This window comes from Lampris incognitus, chromosome 6 (genome assembly GCF_029633865.1).
Source record: "Lampris incognitus isolate fLamInc1 chromosome 6, fLamInc1.hap2, whole genome shotgun sequence".
In the NCBI taxonomy this organism is placed as follows: Eukaryota; Metazoa; Chordata; class Actinopteri; order Lampriformes; family Lampridae; genus Lampris; species Lampris incognitus.
Window position 1 is genome coordinate 68,753,377 of NC_079216.1, and position 17,290 is coordinate 68,770,666.

The 17,290-nt window shown below is 46.7% G+C and overlaps 1 protein-coding gene across 1 annotated transcript in view; it reads left to right on the forward strand.

Moving 5' to 3' along the window:
- The window catches only part of itpr2 (inositol 1,4,5-trisphosphate receptor, type 2), a 159,517-nt gene that overhangs the window by 71,349 nt on the left and 70,878 nt on the right, over window positions 1-17,290 (forward strand). Inside the window, exons 31-37 of the mRNA XM_056281998.1 lie at window positions 5,743-5,994; window positions 6,163-6,288; window positions 6,685-6,813; window positions 7,147-7,267; window positions 8,111-8,292; window positions 8,542-8,684; window positions 9,110-9,236. Coding sequence (XP_056137973.1) covers window positions 5,743-5,994; window positions 6,163-6,288; window positions 6,685-6,813; window positions 7,147-7,267; window positions 8,111-8,292; window positions 8,542-8,684; window positions 9,110-9,236 — 1,080 coding nt within the window. The remainder of the gene's footprint in view (window positions 1-5,742; window positions 5,995-6,162; window positions 6,289-6,684; window positions 6,814-7,146; window positions 7,268-8,110; window positions 8,293-8,541; window positions 8,685-9,109; window positions 9,237-17,290) is intronic.

A 17,290-nucleotide genomic window follows, 5' to 3' on the forward strand; every position in this document is an offset into this window, starting at 1 on the left:
ATTCCGTTTCCTACCAACATGGGGATCGCCTCCGGCTTGGTCAGACGTCCCTACAGACACAACTGGCCATGTCTGCAGGTGGGAAGCTGGATTTGGGTGTGTGTCCTGGTCACTGCACTAGTGCCTCCTCTGGTCAGTCAGGGTGCCTGTTTGGGGGGGAGGGGGAACTGGGGGGAATGGCATGATCCTCTCATGTGCTACATCCCCCTGGTGAAACTCCTCGCTGTCAGGTGAAAAGAAGCAGCTGGTGAGTCCACATGTATGGGAGGAGGCATGTGGTAGTCTGCAGCCCTCCCCGGATCAGCAGAGGGGGTGGAGCAGTGACCAGGGTCGCTTGGAAGAGTGGGGTAATTGGCCGGGTATAATTGATAAAAGGGGGAAAAATCCTAAAAAAAAAAGCCCCACTGTCCCGCCACCACTCACTATGTGTAAACTGGCCCTCTTAAATATGAGGTCTCTCTCAAATAAGACCTTTATTCTGAATGAGTTTATCGCCTTCACCCACATACATTTTTTGTTCTCTACTGAAACTTGGCTGGAGGCTGTTGAATATAGCCAGCTCTTAGAATTATATGCCCCCAATTATGATTTTTTTTGCACACTTAGGCTTAGTGGTTGTGGATGAGGCATCGCATTTATTTTTTTTAAAATGTCACTGGTGCACTCCCATTGTTTGTAATATTCACACCGGTTTTGAGGTTTTTATGTTTAAAAGAGATGGTACTCATCCTCATCATCAGTTCCGTAACCTATGGAGGTAGTAGGAGCACAGCTGATGCCTCAACAAGTCTTTGTTGAGTCATCATTGTGTTTCAGTAGGGGGAGTACCTGATGGTCCCTATCTCCTCTCCAGGTATGGATGGCCGTTGGTTCACAGATGAACTCATCCACCCTTTGACAGGTTTTGTTTTTAGTCCTGCTGGGTGTCCACACAACCTCCTCACAACAACCCAAGGGTTGAAGTGGGGGTGCCGGTTAAGTCGCTGACGACCCGATGGTTGCAGTTTAATGTCGTACCCAGGACACAGAGATGGTACTAATCCCTTCCTATATATAACTGTGTATCGCCCGCCCAAACAGAATGCTGTCTTCCTAACTGAATTTTCTGAGTTTCTATCATCAGTTGTTTTAAACCTTGATAACATTTTAATCTCTGGGGATTATGATTTTCATTTCAATCTAATGCCAGTGTGGCTAAACTTTTTAGAACTATGGTCTCTTTTCACTTCACTCAGCATGTTGATAGCCCAACTCATAAACATGGCCATACAATCACTGTCCGGCCAGAAGGAGCAGTCTCTGAACTCCAGGACTGTTTTGAAAACACAGACTGGAGTATTTTTGCACATTCAGCTACCCATGGCTCCCATACAGACATTAATGAACAGACATCTGCCATACCAGCCTGCATTAACTTTTGCACTGAGAGTGTCACAACAAAAAAAATCGGTCCGCACCTTTCCAAACCAGAAACCCTGGATGACCAGTGAGGTCCGGCAGCTGCTGAAAGTCCAGGATGCAGCATTTAAGTCAGGTAACTGTGAGGCCTACAGCGCAGCCAGATCCAACCTCAAAAAGGGCATCAGAACAGCCAAACATAAATATTCCCTACGAATAGAGGACCACTTTCACAATAGCTCTGATCCTCGGCGAATTTGGCAAGGCATTCAGTCTATCACACACTACAAAAGCTCTAATCGCGGTCCCGCTGTCCATGATGCCTCCCTGCCAGACAAGCTAAATCATTTCTATGCCCACTTCGACAAGAACAATACTGACCCGGACACAAAAATCCCCAGCCACCCAGAAAACCAGGTGCTCACTCTATCAGTCACAGAGGTCAGAGAATCACTGCGCAGAGTGAACACACAGAAGGCTGCCGGACCAGACGGCATACCGGGTTGGGTCTACCGGGAATGTGCCGACCAGCTGGCTGAGGTCTTCACACCTGTATTTAACCTCTCACTGTCCCAATCTAAAGTCCCGGCATGCTTTAAGACCACCTCTATCATTCCTGTCTCCAAGAAACCAACATCCACATGTCTGAATGACTACCGACCCATAGCACTCACCCCCATTGCCATGAAGTGCTTTGAGAGACTGGTTCTGGCTCGCATCAAAAACATTATCCCCCCCCACATTCGAACCACATCAGTTCGCCTACCGTCCCAAAAGGTCTACTGAGGATGCCATTGCCCTGCACGTTGCTCTGACCCACCTTGAACTTAACAACACATACATCCGGATGCTGTTTATAGATTACAGCTCTGCCTTCAACACCATCATCCCCGCCAAACTAACTACCAAACTCCTCTCCCTTGGCCTCAACCCCTCCCTCTGTAACTGGATCCTGGACTTCCTGACCAACAGACCGCAGTCTGTTAGGTTAGGTGACCACACCTCCTCCACCCTGACCCTCAGCACAGGTGCCCCTCAAGGCTGTGTTCTGAGCCCCATCCTTTTTTCCCTCTTTACCCACACCTGCCTGCCAACTCACCCTTCAAATGTTGTAGTTAAGTTTGCAGATGACACCACAGTCATTGGCCGTATCACCGACAATGACGAGATGGCCTACAGAGACGAGATTGAGCACCTCACACCATGGTGTACTACCAACAATCTTGTCCTTAATGTGCAGAAGACAAAGGAGCTGATTGTGGACTTCAGGAGGTCTAGAAGTTGCAGCCACTCCCCCATACACATCAATGGGGTGGAAGTGGAGTGTGTTTCCAGCTTTAAATTCCTTGGAGTCCACATCAGCGAGGACCTTTCGTGGACATTAAACACCCAGGCCCTTGTGAAAAAGGCCCAACAACGCCTGCATTTCCTGAGGAGGCTGAGGAGCGCCCGTCTACCTCCCAAAATTCTCACCAACTTCTACCACTGCACCATAGAGAGCATCCTGACCATCTGCATCTCAGTGTGGTACGGCAACTGCACCTCAGTAGACCAGAAAGCTCTGCAGCGGATCGTCAAGGCGGCCCAGCATATCACCGGTACCCAGCTCCCAGCCATAAAAGACATTTATCACAAACACTGCCTTCGAAGGGGTCTGAGCATCAGCAGAGATCCCACCCACCCTAACCATGGACTGTTCTCCCCCCTGCCCTCTGGGAGGCGCTACAGGAGCCTCAGAGCCCGCACTACCAGGCTCAAAAACAGCTTCTTTCCACAAGCTGTTGCCCACCTGAACCTGGCTACCCACTGAATGTCTGTAGATATTTTTAAATATTTTGTACTCCAGCTCTCTTTTAACTTATTTTTAGCTTTGGTCTTCATGTGTGTATATCTTATATTGTGTTTGCTGTGTTTGTCTGTGTCTGTCTTGCACTGTTTGGTGAAGCCACAGCCCTCATTTCATTTTTAACATGTGCCTGCACATTGTTTTTAATAACAATAAAATTGAATTCAATTGAATTGAATACCTTGGGCTTAGTATTTATGCTTGGCCTGACCATTGCCTCTCTGGATGTCAAGAATTTGGGTGTCTCAGACCATTTTATGAGGTTCTCCACCTTGTTTCACAATGTCCTCAATCCTCAATTACCTGTTTGTTACTCCCACTCTATAAATACATTTATAGCAAGTAATTTCTCAGATGCCTGCAGAGCCTCCTCTCTATTTAGCAATACTAATGCTCAACCCCTTCAGCTGAACACAGACCAGTTGATCACAATGTTTAATTCAATCTGTGGAGACATCATGGATTATGTTGCCCCTCTGATAGTTAGAAAACCTAGAGCCAAAACTCAGCCATGGCTAAATAGTGAGACCTGTGCTCTTGGGCAACTATGTAGAAAGGCAGAACGTAAATGGAGAAAAGACATGCTACAGATTTCTTTAGAGTAAATGAAAGGCTGTGTGACAAACTGCCAGACAAAATAATTTCCATCCCATCTCCAAGCTCCCATTCCTGTTCAAACTACTGGAGAAAATTGATCTTCAAACAACTTCTGTCTTATTTAGGCAATAATAATATCATGCAGAAATTCCAATCAGGCTTCAGGGCTCGTCACAGCACAGAATCTGCTCTTCTAAAAGTCTCAAATGATTTACTGTTGTCTTTAGACTGTGGTTAATGTGCCATTTAAATTTTTTCTAGACCTCAGTGTGGCTTTTGATACGTTTGATCACTGTATGTTATTAAACTGTCTCAAGGACCAGGTTGGCATCCAGGGCATTGCCCTCAAGTGGTTTGCCTCCAGCAGGACTTTTTCGGTTAAGATTGGCAGCCTCTCCTCGACTGCTGCCCCAATCACTTGTGGAGTACCTCAAGGTTCCATTTTAGGGCCCATTTTATTTTCTCTCTATATGTTCCCTTTAGGCTCTGTCTTCCGGAAGCATAATATCTCCTTTCACTGCTATGCCAATGGCACACAAATATACCTTCCATTGAATCCAAGGGATTCCCAGTCCATCACTTCCATACTTAATTGCCTCCAGGATGTGAAATACTAGATGGCAAAAAACTGTCTTCAGTTGAATGATCATAAGACAGAAGTGATTGTTTTTGGTACTCTCAATACCACACGGGGTATCGCTAGCTGCCTAGGGCCTTTGACATTGAATGTCTATGCTCATGCCAGGAATCTAGGTGTCATCGTTGACTCAGCACTGAAATTTGATAAACAGATTAACTCTGTGGTCAAAGGTTGTTATTTTCAGCTGAGAAACATTGCTAAACTGAAATCAATCCTCTCCTCCAACCATATGAAGACTGTTACCACTGCATTAATCACCTCAAGGCTGGATTACTGCAACTCATACCTAGGCATTGGCCAGTCCTCTTTGTCTCGCCTGCAGCTGGTGCAGAATGCTGCAGCGAGACTACTAACTGGTACTGGAAAAAGAGTCAGCATTACACCTGTACTAGCCTTGCATGGGCTGGGACCCCTGTCCATTTCAGATCTTCTCTGCCCCTACTCCAAGTCTAGGCCACTCAGATCCTCAGAGCAAGTGCTGTTCCATGAACAAGGCTAGTGGGTAAGGCAGATTGTGCCTTTATGGGGGTAGCTTTAAAACTTTGGAACAGCCTTCCATCTTTGATCAAATGTTCCCCCTCCATTGAACCCTTTAAGACAAAACTCAAGACGTACATGTTTTCAATGGCCTTTGGTTGTTCCCAGTGGTTTTTTTGTATTTTAATATTTTATAATCTTTTATTTTTTAATTTATTAATTTGATCTCAGGTTTTATTCTGTTTCTGTTTTTCATTTGTGGACATATTTTGATATTGCCTTGTATATTGTCCTTACCTTTCGCTGCTGTTGTTCATACCTTTTTACTACCTTTTGTGTCTTTTACTTCTAATTTCATTTGCCATTGTTGTGTGCTTTTCATTATAATTGTACATCACTTTGGGCAGCCTCAGTTGTTTTAAACGTGCTATATCAATAAAATTGATTTGATTTGTTATACCACTTGCCTTGAAAAATATTGCAAATAATCACAACCTCAAATGTTATGCATTTATTGGAGATTTTCTAATGGTGTCTAACTTTGTACTGCATATTCTGCAACTATTAAAGATGAAGGGGGCAGATAGTGTCACTCAGAATCAAGATTTTATTACTGTTTAGCACTGACCGTGCCTTTGAGGGAGATAAGTAGATTAATACTTTCCTACAAAAAGACACCTTATAAGTTCAGAGACATTATAATACTCCCATTATCTTGCCCAAATCCTGTAAATTCCTGATGTGACATTTGCACGGCTCTTTTTGTGTGTGTTTGTATGCTCAGCTGGTGAATGGAGGAGAGGACGTGCTGATATTCTACAATGACCGCTCCTCGTTCCCGCTGTTGGTACAAATGATGGGTTCTGAGCACGAACGGACAGATGAAGGTGGATCACTGGCCTATCACAACACTCTGGTGGAGCTGTTGGCCGCCTGCACCGAGGGCAAAAATGTCTACACTGAGCTGAAATGTAACTCTCTGCTACCACTGGATGACATTGTCAAAGTTGTCACCGATATTCACTGTATACCAGAGGTAAAGGATGGACAATATTGTGATTTAATCATAAACACAGCCACAATGTTGTTGTTTTTTTTTTTCTTTTGTAGTGGATTCAAATACTTGGCTCAGTCTGGAATTTATTGATATTTCTCAAAGTTGGAGTGTATCTAAGATTCATTGCCTCCACTGTGTGTCATCTAGGTGAAGATGGCCTATGTGAACTTTGTGAACCATTGCTATGTGGACACAGAGGTGGAAATGAAGGAGATCTATACGTCTAATCACATCTGGAAACTCTTTGACAACTTCCTTGTTGACATGTCCACTGTAAGGCTCTCAGATTTATGTCCTTTCACCCTTTTTGTCCTGGGTGACGTAAGGGTTCACCTTTTGATGCCTCCATTGTCATACCTTTAGAAGTATCGTAATCCCCACTTGCTCCAGGAATGCGACACCCACTGGCTCACCCTGCTTCTACACCTAAGGGTGAAACCTTTGTAGGATTGCTAAAATATGAGGACTGATTCCACTTGTTAAAGAGGTCAAGTTTGTGTGAAGATACATGTCAGGCCTACTTACATTTTCATACTCTGTCATTTCACCTAATGTATTTGTGGAAGTTAATGGCAGAGATAGAAGTGGAAAGGTGTGAAAATAAACGTATGCTGAACAGAAGAGTGCAGGCATGATCTTTCCCTCTTTTTTCTCTTATTGAATTTTTAGGTGTGCAACAGCACCACAGACCGTAATCATGCCGACCTGGCGCTGGAAAAGTATGTCACAGAGACAGTAATGGCCATTGTCAAAGGCTTCTTCAGCTCTCAGTTCTCTGTCAACAACTCCAACCTGCAGGTATTTTACTGCACATCTGACAAGTAGACAAGGTGTTTGTATGGGGGAAAAGCCCATTTATGACAAATCAAAAGCCTTTGACAACTTGTTACTACTGTATACCAATAAAATTTGACAGCAGGCTGCATCTTCTACCCATTACCAAAACCTTTCAGCATAGATATTTGTAATGCAGCAGATTTTAAGGGGTTTTAGGCGTTTTTATTCTCTCTCGTGTGTCCTATTGAAGTTATCTCAAAGTATCTCACAAATACTTTCAGCCGCTCCTCTCACAGAGATGTAAATGTTTTCTCTCTCTCACCCTGTTCATATTTTTCATGTCTGTTCTCTCAGACAAATCAGCCCATCTTCATCCAGCTGCTCCAGTCTGCCTTCAGGGTCTACAACTGCACCTGGCTCAACTCAGCTCAGAAGGCAAACATCGAGAGCTGCATCAAAACACTGGCAGATGTCGGTGAGTGTCGTTGCCTTTAGGCTTTGGACTATAGGCCAGATAAAGAAGAAGGAGGAGTTCCACAGCTGGGGAATATAAAACTCACACCTTAACCAGCGTTTTGCCCATATTGACCTTTGTCAGGTTTGTGTACAACACGCTCCATAGAAGACACCAGGTACAACCAGGAGGCATCGGTTGTTTTACATGGAAGGGGCTAGCTGACCTCGACTGCTTTGTGTCAGTGACACCCTGCTTCATATTTATTTAGTTATTTCACCCCCAGTTGTATCTGGCTAATCACCCCACTCTTCTGAGCTGTCCCAGTCGCTGCTCCATCCCCTCTGTTGATCCGGGGAGGGCTGCAGACTACCACATGCCTCCTCGCATACATTTGGAGTCACCAGCTGCTTCTTTTCACCTGACAGTGAGGAGTTTCACCAGGGGGATGTAGCGTGTGGGAGGATCACGCTATTCCTCCCAGTTCCCCCTCCCCCTGAACAGGCGCCTCGACACCCCAGAGGAGGCGCTAGTGCAGCGATCAGGACACATACACACATCTGGCTTCCCACCCGCAGACACACCCAATTGTGTCTGTAGGGACGCCTGACCAAGCCGGAGGCAACACGGGGATTCAAACTGGGATCCCTGTAATGGTAGGCAACGGAATAGGCCACTATGCCACCTGGACGCCCCCCTGCTTCGTATTTATCCACAGATTCACACTGGGGGCTGCCCTGTTGAACAATAAGCTGCTCTGGTAAAACAAAGCGCAGTCTGGTTCTGTTTTCTGTTAAAAACCTGTTTAATGTCCAGGCTAGTAGAAAGTCATTTGAAAGGTTTCCCCTTCCTTCTTTTCTCCAGCTAAGGCTCGGGCCATAGCAATCCCTGTGGACTTGGACAGTCAGGTCAACACTCTGTCCCTAAAGGTCCATAGCAACATGGTGCAGCGGGCAGCCAAGGACTGGAGGAACACTGCCCGCATACGGCCACGCAAGGAGCCCCTCGGTGGCCCCGACTACAAAAACATCATTGAAAAGTTGCAGGTGTGCTGAAAGTTGCACTTTTTTAACAGACTTTATCATGTTCTGCAGTTTTAGTTATTTATTTATATATTTGGTTGGTTTGTGTGTGATGTGGTTTGTTTGTTTGTGTGTTTGTTGGTTTGTGAGCTTGTTGGTTTGTGTGTTTGAGTGTTTATTGGTTTGTGTTTTTGTCGGTTTGTTGATGTGTTTATGCATTTGTTTGTTTGTTTGTTTGTATGTATGTATGTGTGTGTGTGAGTGCATGTGCAGGGGGTTGTGGCGTGTCTGGAGGAGCAGTTCAGTCCTATGGTGCAGGCGGAGTTCTCTGTGCTGGTGGATGTTCTGCACAGTCCCGAGCTGCTGTTCCCTGAGGGCGCTCGGCTGCGCTGCGAGAGCGGCGCTTTCATGTCCAAGTAAGTCACTGCTCCATGCCCCCTGCACCCTTTTGGGGATGATAATGAACACATGGCCCTGTTTTAACTAAGTAGGGGCTAAAATTCACACCGTTGGACACAAGACTAGTGGCTGGATGGTGTAGTGATGGAGCGACACAGTCCTTTAATCGCAGGGCACCGTATCCCTGCTAGCTCCGGGGGTTCTGTTCCATTGCTGACCTTAAACTTCCCATGGAAATAAGAAATTAAAACACGAATTTCCTTTTTTTTGAGTTCAACAAATTATCACATTTAAAGAGAACCATGTACGTGAGTAAATGTATGAGATTGACCTGAGTCCCGGGACTATCTAAACACAAACACAACGCGTCTTCATTTTCAGACAAACGATTCATGAGTGAAATGGCATTTGATGTGATACCACACTTCTCTGTCATGCTCAGGCTGATCAAACACACTCAGAAGCTGATGGACAAAGAAGAGAAGCTGTGTATCAAGATCCTGCAGACACTCCGAGAGATGCTGGACAAGAAGGAAAGCTTTGAGGAGACGGTGAGTACTCCGCTGGCAGCAGAAGGACCCAGTCACCAGAACAGAGGTCTGAAAGACTCAGTTATTGTCACCATCACAATGTCATTCAGAAAATAGTGTTGATACGATAATAATATCTTGAGTTTAGCTTGGCCTTGGTCTTAATTTAGCATGAAACACATAACTATTTAAATCTTGTTTTCTGTAAAATGCTGCTGTTTGGCGCATTGAGCCTTGTCTTCGTGTGCCAGAAGGGCTGTACTCCTGTCCATAGTGCAGTAGTCCTTGTTCTTTCCCAGGTTTGTGGGCCCAGAGCCCAGACTTTCCCTCATCAGTATGCTGTGGGCCTTTCCATGTTATGTAAGGCAGAGAGGCACTTGAGGACACATTCACACTGAGAGGGAGAATAGGGAGGGAGGGAGTGGGGGAAGAAGGAGGGGGCAAGCAATGAACAAACAAATCAATACTGCAGTGAGCAGGGGGTGCAGGAGTGCATCTCCTACCATATCCCCTCTCAGCCAGAGACCCACCCGTAGGAGTGGGTGAGCAAGGTTTGGGGAGAAGAAGAGCGGGAGACGTACATGCTGTTTGTGTATCAATGCAGGCGCTGTGAACAGGAAGTCTCAAAAAGCTGTAAGATGTGTTGGTGAAGATGAGGAGGGCTTCCAGATCATTTGCTTCGTGCTAGTGAGGAGAGATGACATGCCGTGTAGATTCCCAGTCTGAACAGGAGTACCAAATGTGGTCTCGTGTCTGTTTCACTTTTTCCATACCCTTCCAATGCGGCAGCATTGGTACCATTTCCAGGGCTGCATACTCTCGTGTATGTGTATCCCTGTGTAGAAATCGAACTTGGTGTCATCTGCAAGGATTTTGCTCTGCCAGACTGTTTCCATCATGTCAATAAAATTGACTTTTCTAATTCCACAGAGCTAATGATTCAACAACTCTTTGGAACAACAACAACATCAGAAGTGTTTGTCGGGGAGGGGGGGTGGCTTTTTAAAAAATAATTTTTGTTGGAGAAGTCAGACAGCGTAGTCACAAAGTGTGAAATGTCAATTTGTGTAGGTGTTCATGAATGTGCTCAAGCATGTGTTTGTGGCCTCTTTGTCATATCCCCGTAGACCTGAGCGTGGAGCTACAGCCTCACTGCACAGGAGGAAGGAAGGGAACGACCGATGAGAGAGAGAGAGAGAGAGAGAGAGAGAGAATAGGCAGCAGTTGTTGGTGGCTCCCCTTGGGTGCATTGAGTGGGTGGAGGAGAGTCAGTGAGAGAGAGAGAGAGAGAGAGAGAGAGCAATGGGGGGAGGCAGGCAGCCATGTGAGGAGCCATGTGAGAAGTGTGTGGGGGGGGGGGGTAGCGGCTACAGGAAGAGTGATTGGCGAGCTGCAGCGTCTGCTCAGTCCATGAGGAGACAGGGTAGGGTGTGCACTTACGTAACAGCCTGCAGTGGCTGAGCCAGCGTCACGCGGACCATCACGTTCTCCCTCCCTCACCTCCCACCTTCTCCTCTCTCTCTCTCTCTCTCTCTCTCTCTCTTTCTTGCACGCTCTCTCTCCTCTCCTGAATGCCTCTCTCCCTCCCTTACCCTCTCATGCTTTGTCTCCCTCCATCACGTCTTGTCTGCCTGCCTTATTTTTTTCTGCTCTCTGTCTCCTTTCTCCCTCCCTTCTTTTCCCTCCCCTTTGTCCCACTCGTGCCCTGCTCTCTCTCTCTCTCTCTCTCTCTCTCTCTCTCTCTCTCTCTCTCTCTCTCTCTCTCTCTCTCTCTCTCTCTCTCTCTCTCTCTCTCTCTCTCTCTCTCTCTCTCTCTCTCTCTCTCTCTCTCTCCCTCCCTCCCTCCCTGGGTCGTGCCAGGGACATTGATGGCGGTAGAAAAATCTGCGGCAGGCAGAGAAGAGATGTGTTGTGTTGGCCCTCAGCGAACTTGTTTGGCAGGCAGATTAAGGACCGCTCCATGACTGTTTGGGTCCCCACTTGCCCTCGCTGTGTCTGGGGCGAGCGAGCCTTTTAGGAAAGAAACCTTGAAAGAATGTGTTGCTGCCGACTGTCCACTGAGATGTCCTGTTAGGGAAAAATGGAGGCCAAGTGAAACATGATGCTGTGTGTAGGTTGTTGTTTTCATACACGAACCATTTTTTGTTGTGCTCACACTGCAGGAAGTGACACCGAAGGCGGATACGATTCTGCAGCCACGTGCATGTGTGAGGTGTTATTTCATGCTCCCTACATGTACGTGAGGACATGCATGTGTGTCCTGGTGTCGCATGTAAACACACCTGATTGCTGACAAAGGACTGAAAAAGCCAGTTATGTAATATAAGCCAGCCTCACACTCTTTCTCATTCCTCCCCCTCTTTCATACCCATTCCTGTCATTATCACACTGTCTTGCTATCTGCACGTCTCTCTCTCTCTCTCTCTCTCTCTCTCTCTCTCTCTCTCTCTCCTTTCTTTCTTTCTCACCCTTTTTTCACTCCCCCTCCCCTTTGCCAAGTTTTATATCACCTGCCTGAGGCAAAGCAGATTTTCAGATTACCAACCTCTCACTGCTAAGCACATCACGGACATGCACATAGGCAGATTGTCACCCGGGCGCAACCCCCCCCCCCACCACACACACACACACAAACACACACACACACACACACACACACACACACACACACACACACACACACCGTGTCAGGCGCACGGTGCCACGCTGGCTGCCAGTGCGTGAGCTCATCCTGCAGGGTTTTCCCAGGTTGTGTGATGGGAGCAGTGGAACATGGCTCAGGCTTGTCCACATGCCGCCAGCAGGTCAGCCAGCCAGGGAGCCGCGAGCGCTCGCAGAAGGTTTAACCCCTGGCTGGTCTTCTCCTGACACAGCACACACTTGCTCACTGTGGCGAGAGGGCTGCAGTCAGGAAAAAAGCACAACTAGGGAGCTGTCTTAGCATGCCTTTAGCCTTTGTGAACAAAATTCAGTTGTGTGCGATGATAAAAGAGTCATGTTCATTTTCACTCGTGCTTGCTTTACATGCAATCTGTGTTTCTGCTGACGAGGTTCTTTTTTCTCTCCATTCACCTCTCCATCTCGCTCGCTGCCAGGTGACTTTTATTGGATAATGGTTTTTTGGGGTTTCCATGTTGACAAGGAACGGGCACATGACATTTGTTTGTCTGGTGTGTCCGTCTCTGGGCACGGCAGACTGTGTAGAAATGCCCCCAGACCACAAATACACTGTTTGGTAGACTGGACTTTATTTTCAGTTCACAGAGCGAATGGCATTTTAGGAGAAAAAGGATTGCTGTGAAATGTCTTGAGTGTAGCTCTTCAGGGATCTGCGTAGCTTCGCAGCTTCGAGGAATGGGAATACTGGGACTATATATGTCATGCTGAATCGCGTGTGGACACAGATCCGTATGTGTTCCATAAGCAGGATGTCCTCAGGCTGAGTAAAGTTGCTTGTACTCGGAGAGAAGGACAGTACTGTACCAAAGCACATGACAACTGACAGGAAATAAATTGCCTTTTGGGTTCACACTGCTTACATACCTTGCTGTGCACATACATGTAGGCGCGTGTAAAAACAGTACTTTAAAGGTTTTTTTTACATGCTTATACTACAGGGCATTCATCTTCAGGCATTGCTTGCCAAACAGATTTAGTGTAGCATGTGAGTGTGTTTGTGTCCACAGACACACACAGAAGCATGGGTGTTGTTGGTGTGACAGTGAGTCCAGGAAAGGAAAAACAAGCCTCACAAATAACATGAAATCCAAGCTCTCATCACCGCCATACAAGCGCCCTCACAAACACCCTCGATAACGATACCTAATCCTGTTAGCAAATCACATGTTGCACTTCCGCAGTGAGTCAGCCGGCGAAGGGTGACCCTTCTGCCGAGCGCTTGTTTATGCCCTCCTGCTCCTTGTCCTCCAAATCTCACCAATTGCTCTCACATGTGGGGCTAATGTGTTTTGCTGCTGTGCTTGTTTGTGGCTTTTGAGCACTGTCACTGCGTGTCGCTGCAGCCAAGAAGCTTGTGAAGGAATCAGGTGGCTTCACCCGCTCCTGCATGTCCATGTGTGGGAGTGGGTTTTGCTTGTTTCGGGGGGGGGGGTCAGCTGTGCATGTGGTCGTAGTTTGTTAATCAATTTTTTTTCTTAATGGCATGCAGGTGGGAAATAGTGTATGCTTGTATCACCTGAACAACATGTGCACGTGACAGGAGAAGGGAGCGCATGTTTGACAGCAGGAGTGACAGATGGATAAAGGACTGGCACAACAAAATGGAAGAGTAGAAATAAAAAAAATAGTAATTCACTTATCTGCAGCTTTTTGGGTAAAGGTTACCGCCTTAAGAGTCGGGAACGTGAGGAAAGTGTGTTCTCTAAATGAGCCGTGTGTCACTGCGTATCGGCATTGATTACAAACCAGCGCCAGTCTCCCTGACAGGAAGTGCATTAGCTACAAGTCACTCCAGTGTTGTAGATTCAGGGATTAGTGACATCACTTAACTTCCTGTTGTCATGCGTGATGCTCTGTTCCTCATGATCTCACCCTCTCCCTCTTGTATCTGCAGCTCTTCTGCTTGTTAATTCTCTATCCAACACGCTCTCTCTCTCTCTCTCTCTCTCTCTCTCTCTCTCTCTCTCTCTCTCTCTCTCTCTCTCTCTCTTTCAATTCAATATTTGCTTTATTGGCATGACATACGTTTTTGTACGTATAGCCAAAGCATGTAAAACAACTTTGGCAATATGAACAAAAACGTATTGCCAAAGTCACTCTGTCTCTGTCTCTCTCACGTACTCTCACTATCTCTCACTCTGTCTCGCGCTCTCTCATGCTCTCTCACACTCTGTCTCACTCTCTCTCGCTCTGTCTCTCAATAATCACTCACTCTGCCTCACACTCTCACACTTGAAAAAATTTCAAAAAAATTCTCTCACACTCTCACTCTGTCTCTTTCCCGGTCTCACTCAGTCTCACACTCTCTCTCATGCTGCCTCGCACGTTCTCACTCTGTCTCACTCTCTCTCGATGTCTCTCACTCTGTCTCTCACTAATCACTCACTCTGTCTCACTCTCTCGCACACTCTCACTCTCTCTGTCTCTCTCAAATCCAAATTCAAATGTACTTTTATTGGCATGACAAATATACATATTATCCTTTATGTGAAAATGCTTTGCAATACAAATGTACTCTGTCTCACCCGCTCTCTTTCTGTGTCTTTCTCTTCTTTTTCTCTCTCATCCATTACTGCTGTTTAGTATATTCACATGCTACAGATTCCATACCCAGACGGTACTTTGTGTGCCTGACTTTTCCCCTTTGACACACATTGACTTGTTCATCTGTCAAGCCTTTGATAACAAGATAATCAAGCAAATAATCAAACAAGATAAAAGAAGAGCATGGCAGTTAGTGGCGAGTTTGAAGAGGATGTAAAGTTTTTGTGGCCATCCGGCAGATATGACCGAACAAGCTCTTTATCAGTGGATATGACATCACGAAGATCACAGGAAGTTGAATCAGTTCATCTGGACACAGCATTTATTGAGGGAAACACCTCATCACTCATCTAAGTGACCTCGTCAGTGTCGACTTCTTGTGTCCAGATGAACTGATTCAACTTCCTGTGATTTCTCACATGGATTATTGAGCATGCCTCGGGACATCACGACCAGCTTGCACCCAGGTTCATCCGTGCTTTATTTGTTTGGCTGTGGAGATGGTGCTGACGTAAGAGCTCTGCTGACTCATGTTTAATTTCACGTGGATCTCAGGGATTTGGGCTGCTCAGACAGCACTGCATCACCATGCCTTCCATAGGTCTCAACAGGTTGAACAAAAACCACGGGTGTCATGGCTGACGCTTTAAACACTTGCTCTTAGGTTTAGTTAGCTTGATGTTGATCATCAGCCTCTCGCCAGGCTGCTCCTTGTGAGCCTTTTCATGTGATAATGATCAATAGCAGTCAGGATTCACATTTTCACTTGGTAACCCCCTATTGTATGAAATAATGGATATTGATTCTGCAGTTCCTTTTGGGAGATGAAAACACATTCATAGAGTATGTTTTACCGTCACTGGGAATTTGTTCCATCTTGGTTCAGAGCCCTGCAGCCGCTCACATAGCTTGTGGAAAATGCTGGTATTGTGCCGTCACAACGTACTTGATCGGCGTCACCCGTTGATGCAAAGGACATCTTACCGAAGCCCTCTCAGGTTTCTGTCATGGAGACGAAACACAGAAAAGCTAACGTACCTCTGTAGTCTTGTTTTCAGACAGCTCTGGGCAGCGCAGTTAGAGCCTCCCACGTCTGTTCCTGACTTGGTCTGTCTCGGCTCAGAGCTGCTTCCGTCCTCCACTTTCTGTGTTTGTTTTAGTGACCACATAGACAGATACTGAAAGGTTAGCCCAATTTGTTCTTTCTCTCCATGCTTCCCCCCAGGGTCAGAGAAATCTGTAATAGGGTGAGAGGAGGGAGGGGAGCGATGCCGGAGTGCTGGGGCAAGGGATCGGCAGCTCATCCCCTGCTTGGACACCAGAGCCGCAGTGTGGCGTGCCTATGCACATTAAAAAAAAAAACGCCATGACTGTCTGCTCCTTCCTAGTTTTTGTTTTCTTCCTCCCCTTCCCTTTTTCTCCCTCTCTCTCTGTCTCTGTCTCTCTCTCTCTCTCTCTCTCTCTCTCTCTCTCTCTCTCTCTCTCTCTCTCTCTCTCTCTCTGTCTCTCTCCCTTCCCCCTCCTCGAGCTCTCTCATTCCCTTTCTCACCGTACATCTTACATCACCTGACTGGAGTTTTTCAACTCTGTGCAGCAGACAGACGAGTCAGGCTGAGCTGACGCTCCTCTCTCATCATGCTGCTCTCCTCCTCCTCCTCCTCCGCCGCCGCCACTGCTGCCCTCTCTATTCCACTGCTGCCCTTGCCCTCTGGCTAGTAAACCGCATCACTCTCAGACAAAGGCGAGCGCCGAGCGCTAACCCCTCGTGCTCCCGAGCTCCTGAGCTCGATCTCTGCTCTTGCCCGTGTCTGACAGTAGGACAAAACCAGCATGCCGTTGCTCGGAGAGGAGGGAAATGCTGATGTCAAACATGATTTGATTTGGAATCAGTCACACGGTAGTGCATGGGGATGTGCTGCTTACAACACAGTGCTGAGTCTAAGGTTGAACTGGGAGCATGTTACTGAATGGAAATGAGGGGGCCCTAGCTGGATCAATCCTCGCTTTCAGCCCAAGTAGCCTGTGCGTGTATGTGCGTGTAAGTGTGTATGTGTGCATGTGTGTGCATGCATGTGTACTGTGTTTTGTTTGAGCAAGTGCATATGTCTGCACATGTGTGTGTGAGACGAGTCAGCCAGACAGAGCAGGCAGACAGGTGTGTCTGTTGACTGCAGATGGGCTGGAGTGTTTGCTGTCACAGGGAGCTTCAGCTACTCACACTTTACCAGATCACCGCTCTTCAACTCACTTGGTTCAAAAGGCCCTCGAGCTGAACCACACGTTTCTCTACCCTGCCTCATTTGTTCTGACTTGAAGTTGATGTTCTGTTTCTTTTTCTCCCCTCATTGGTCTTTTGTGTTGCTCATGTTTAAGGGAAGATTCATTCTCTGTCCTAACACGGTCTGTTAGAGTCACAAAATTCCCCTAGAAGTTGGCACTGATGACCTTCACTGTTTGTTCATCCTGTAATTACTCCATCCTTTTAACTGGTATGTCTGCTGATCCTGCCGTCCCGGCTGCTGTCCATTCTGCTTTGATGTAAAGACAGTGATGCGGTGTCATCACAGAATGGCTCGTTTGAACAGCAAGGTTCCCATGGAAACAGATGCTGACCACGTTCTATGTCCATTCATCCTTTGTATCCAATCTACCCTTCCATGCATGCATCCATCCATCTGCCCATTGTTCTTCCATTCATCGCTCCATCCTGTTGGACCATATGGAGTGTGGTAAGGTGGCCAGCCAGAACCTTACAGAGCCGGTCTTCCACCTGTCTGCCAATCAGTTATGCCATTACTGCGATAATGAGAGAGTGAATCCTCTCATCTCGTTCCTGTCTCAGGTCAGGAGTCACAGGGGGAAGGGGTGTC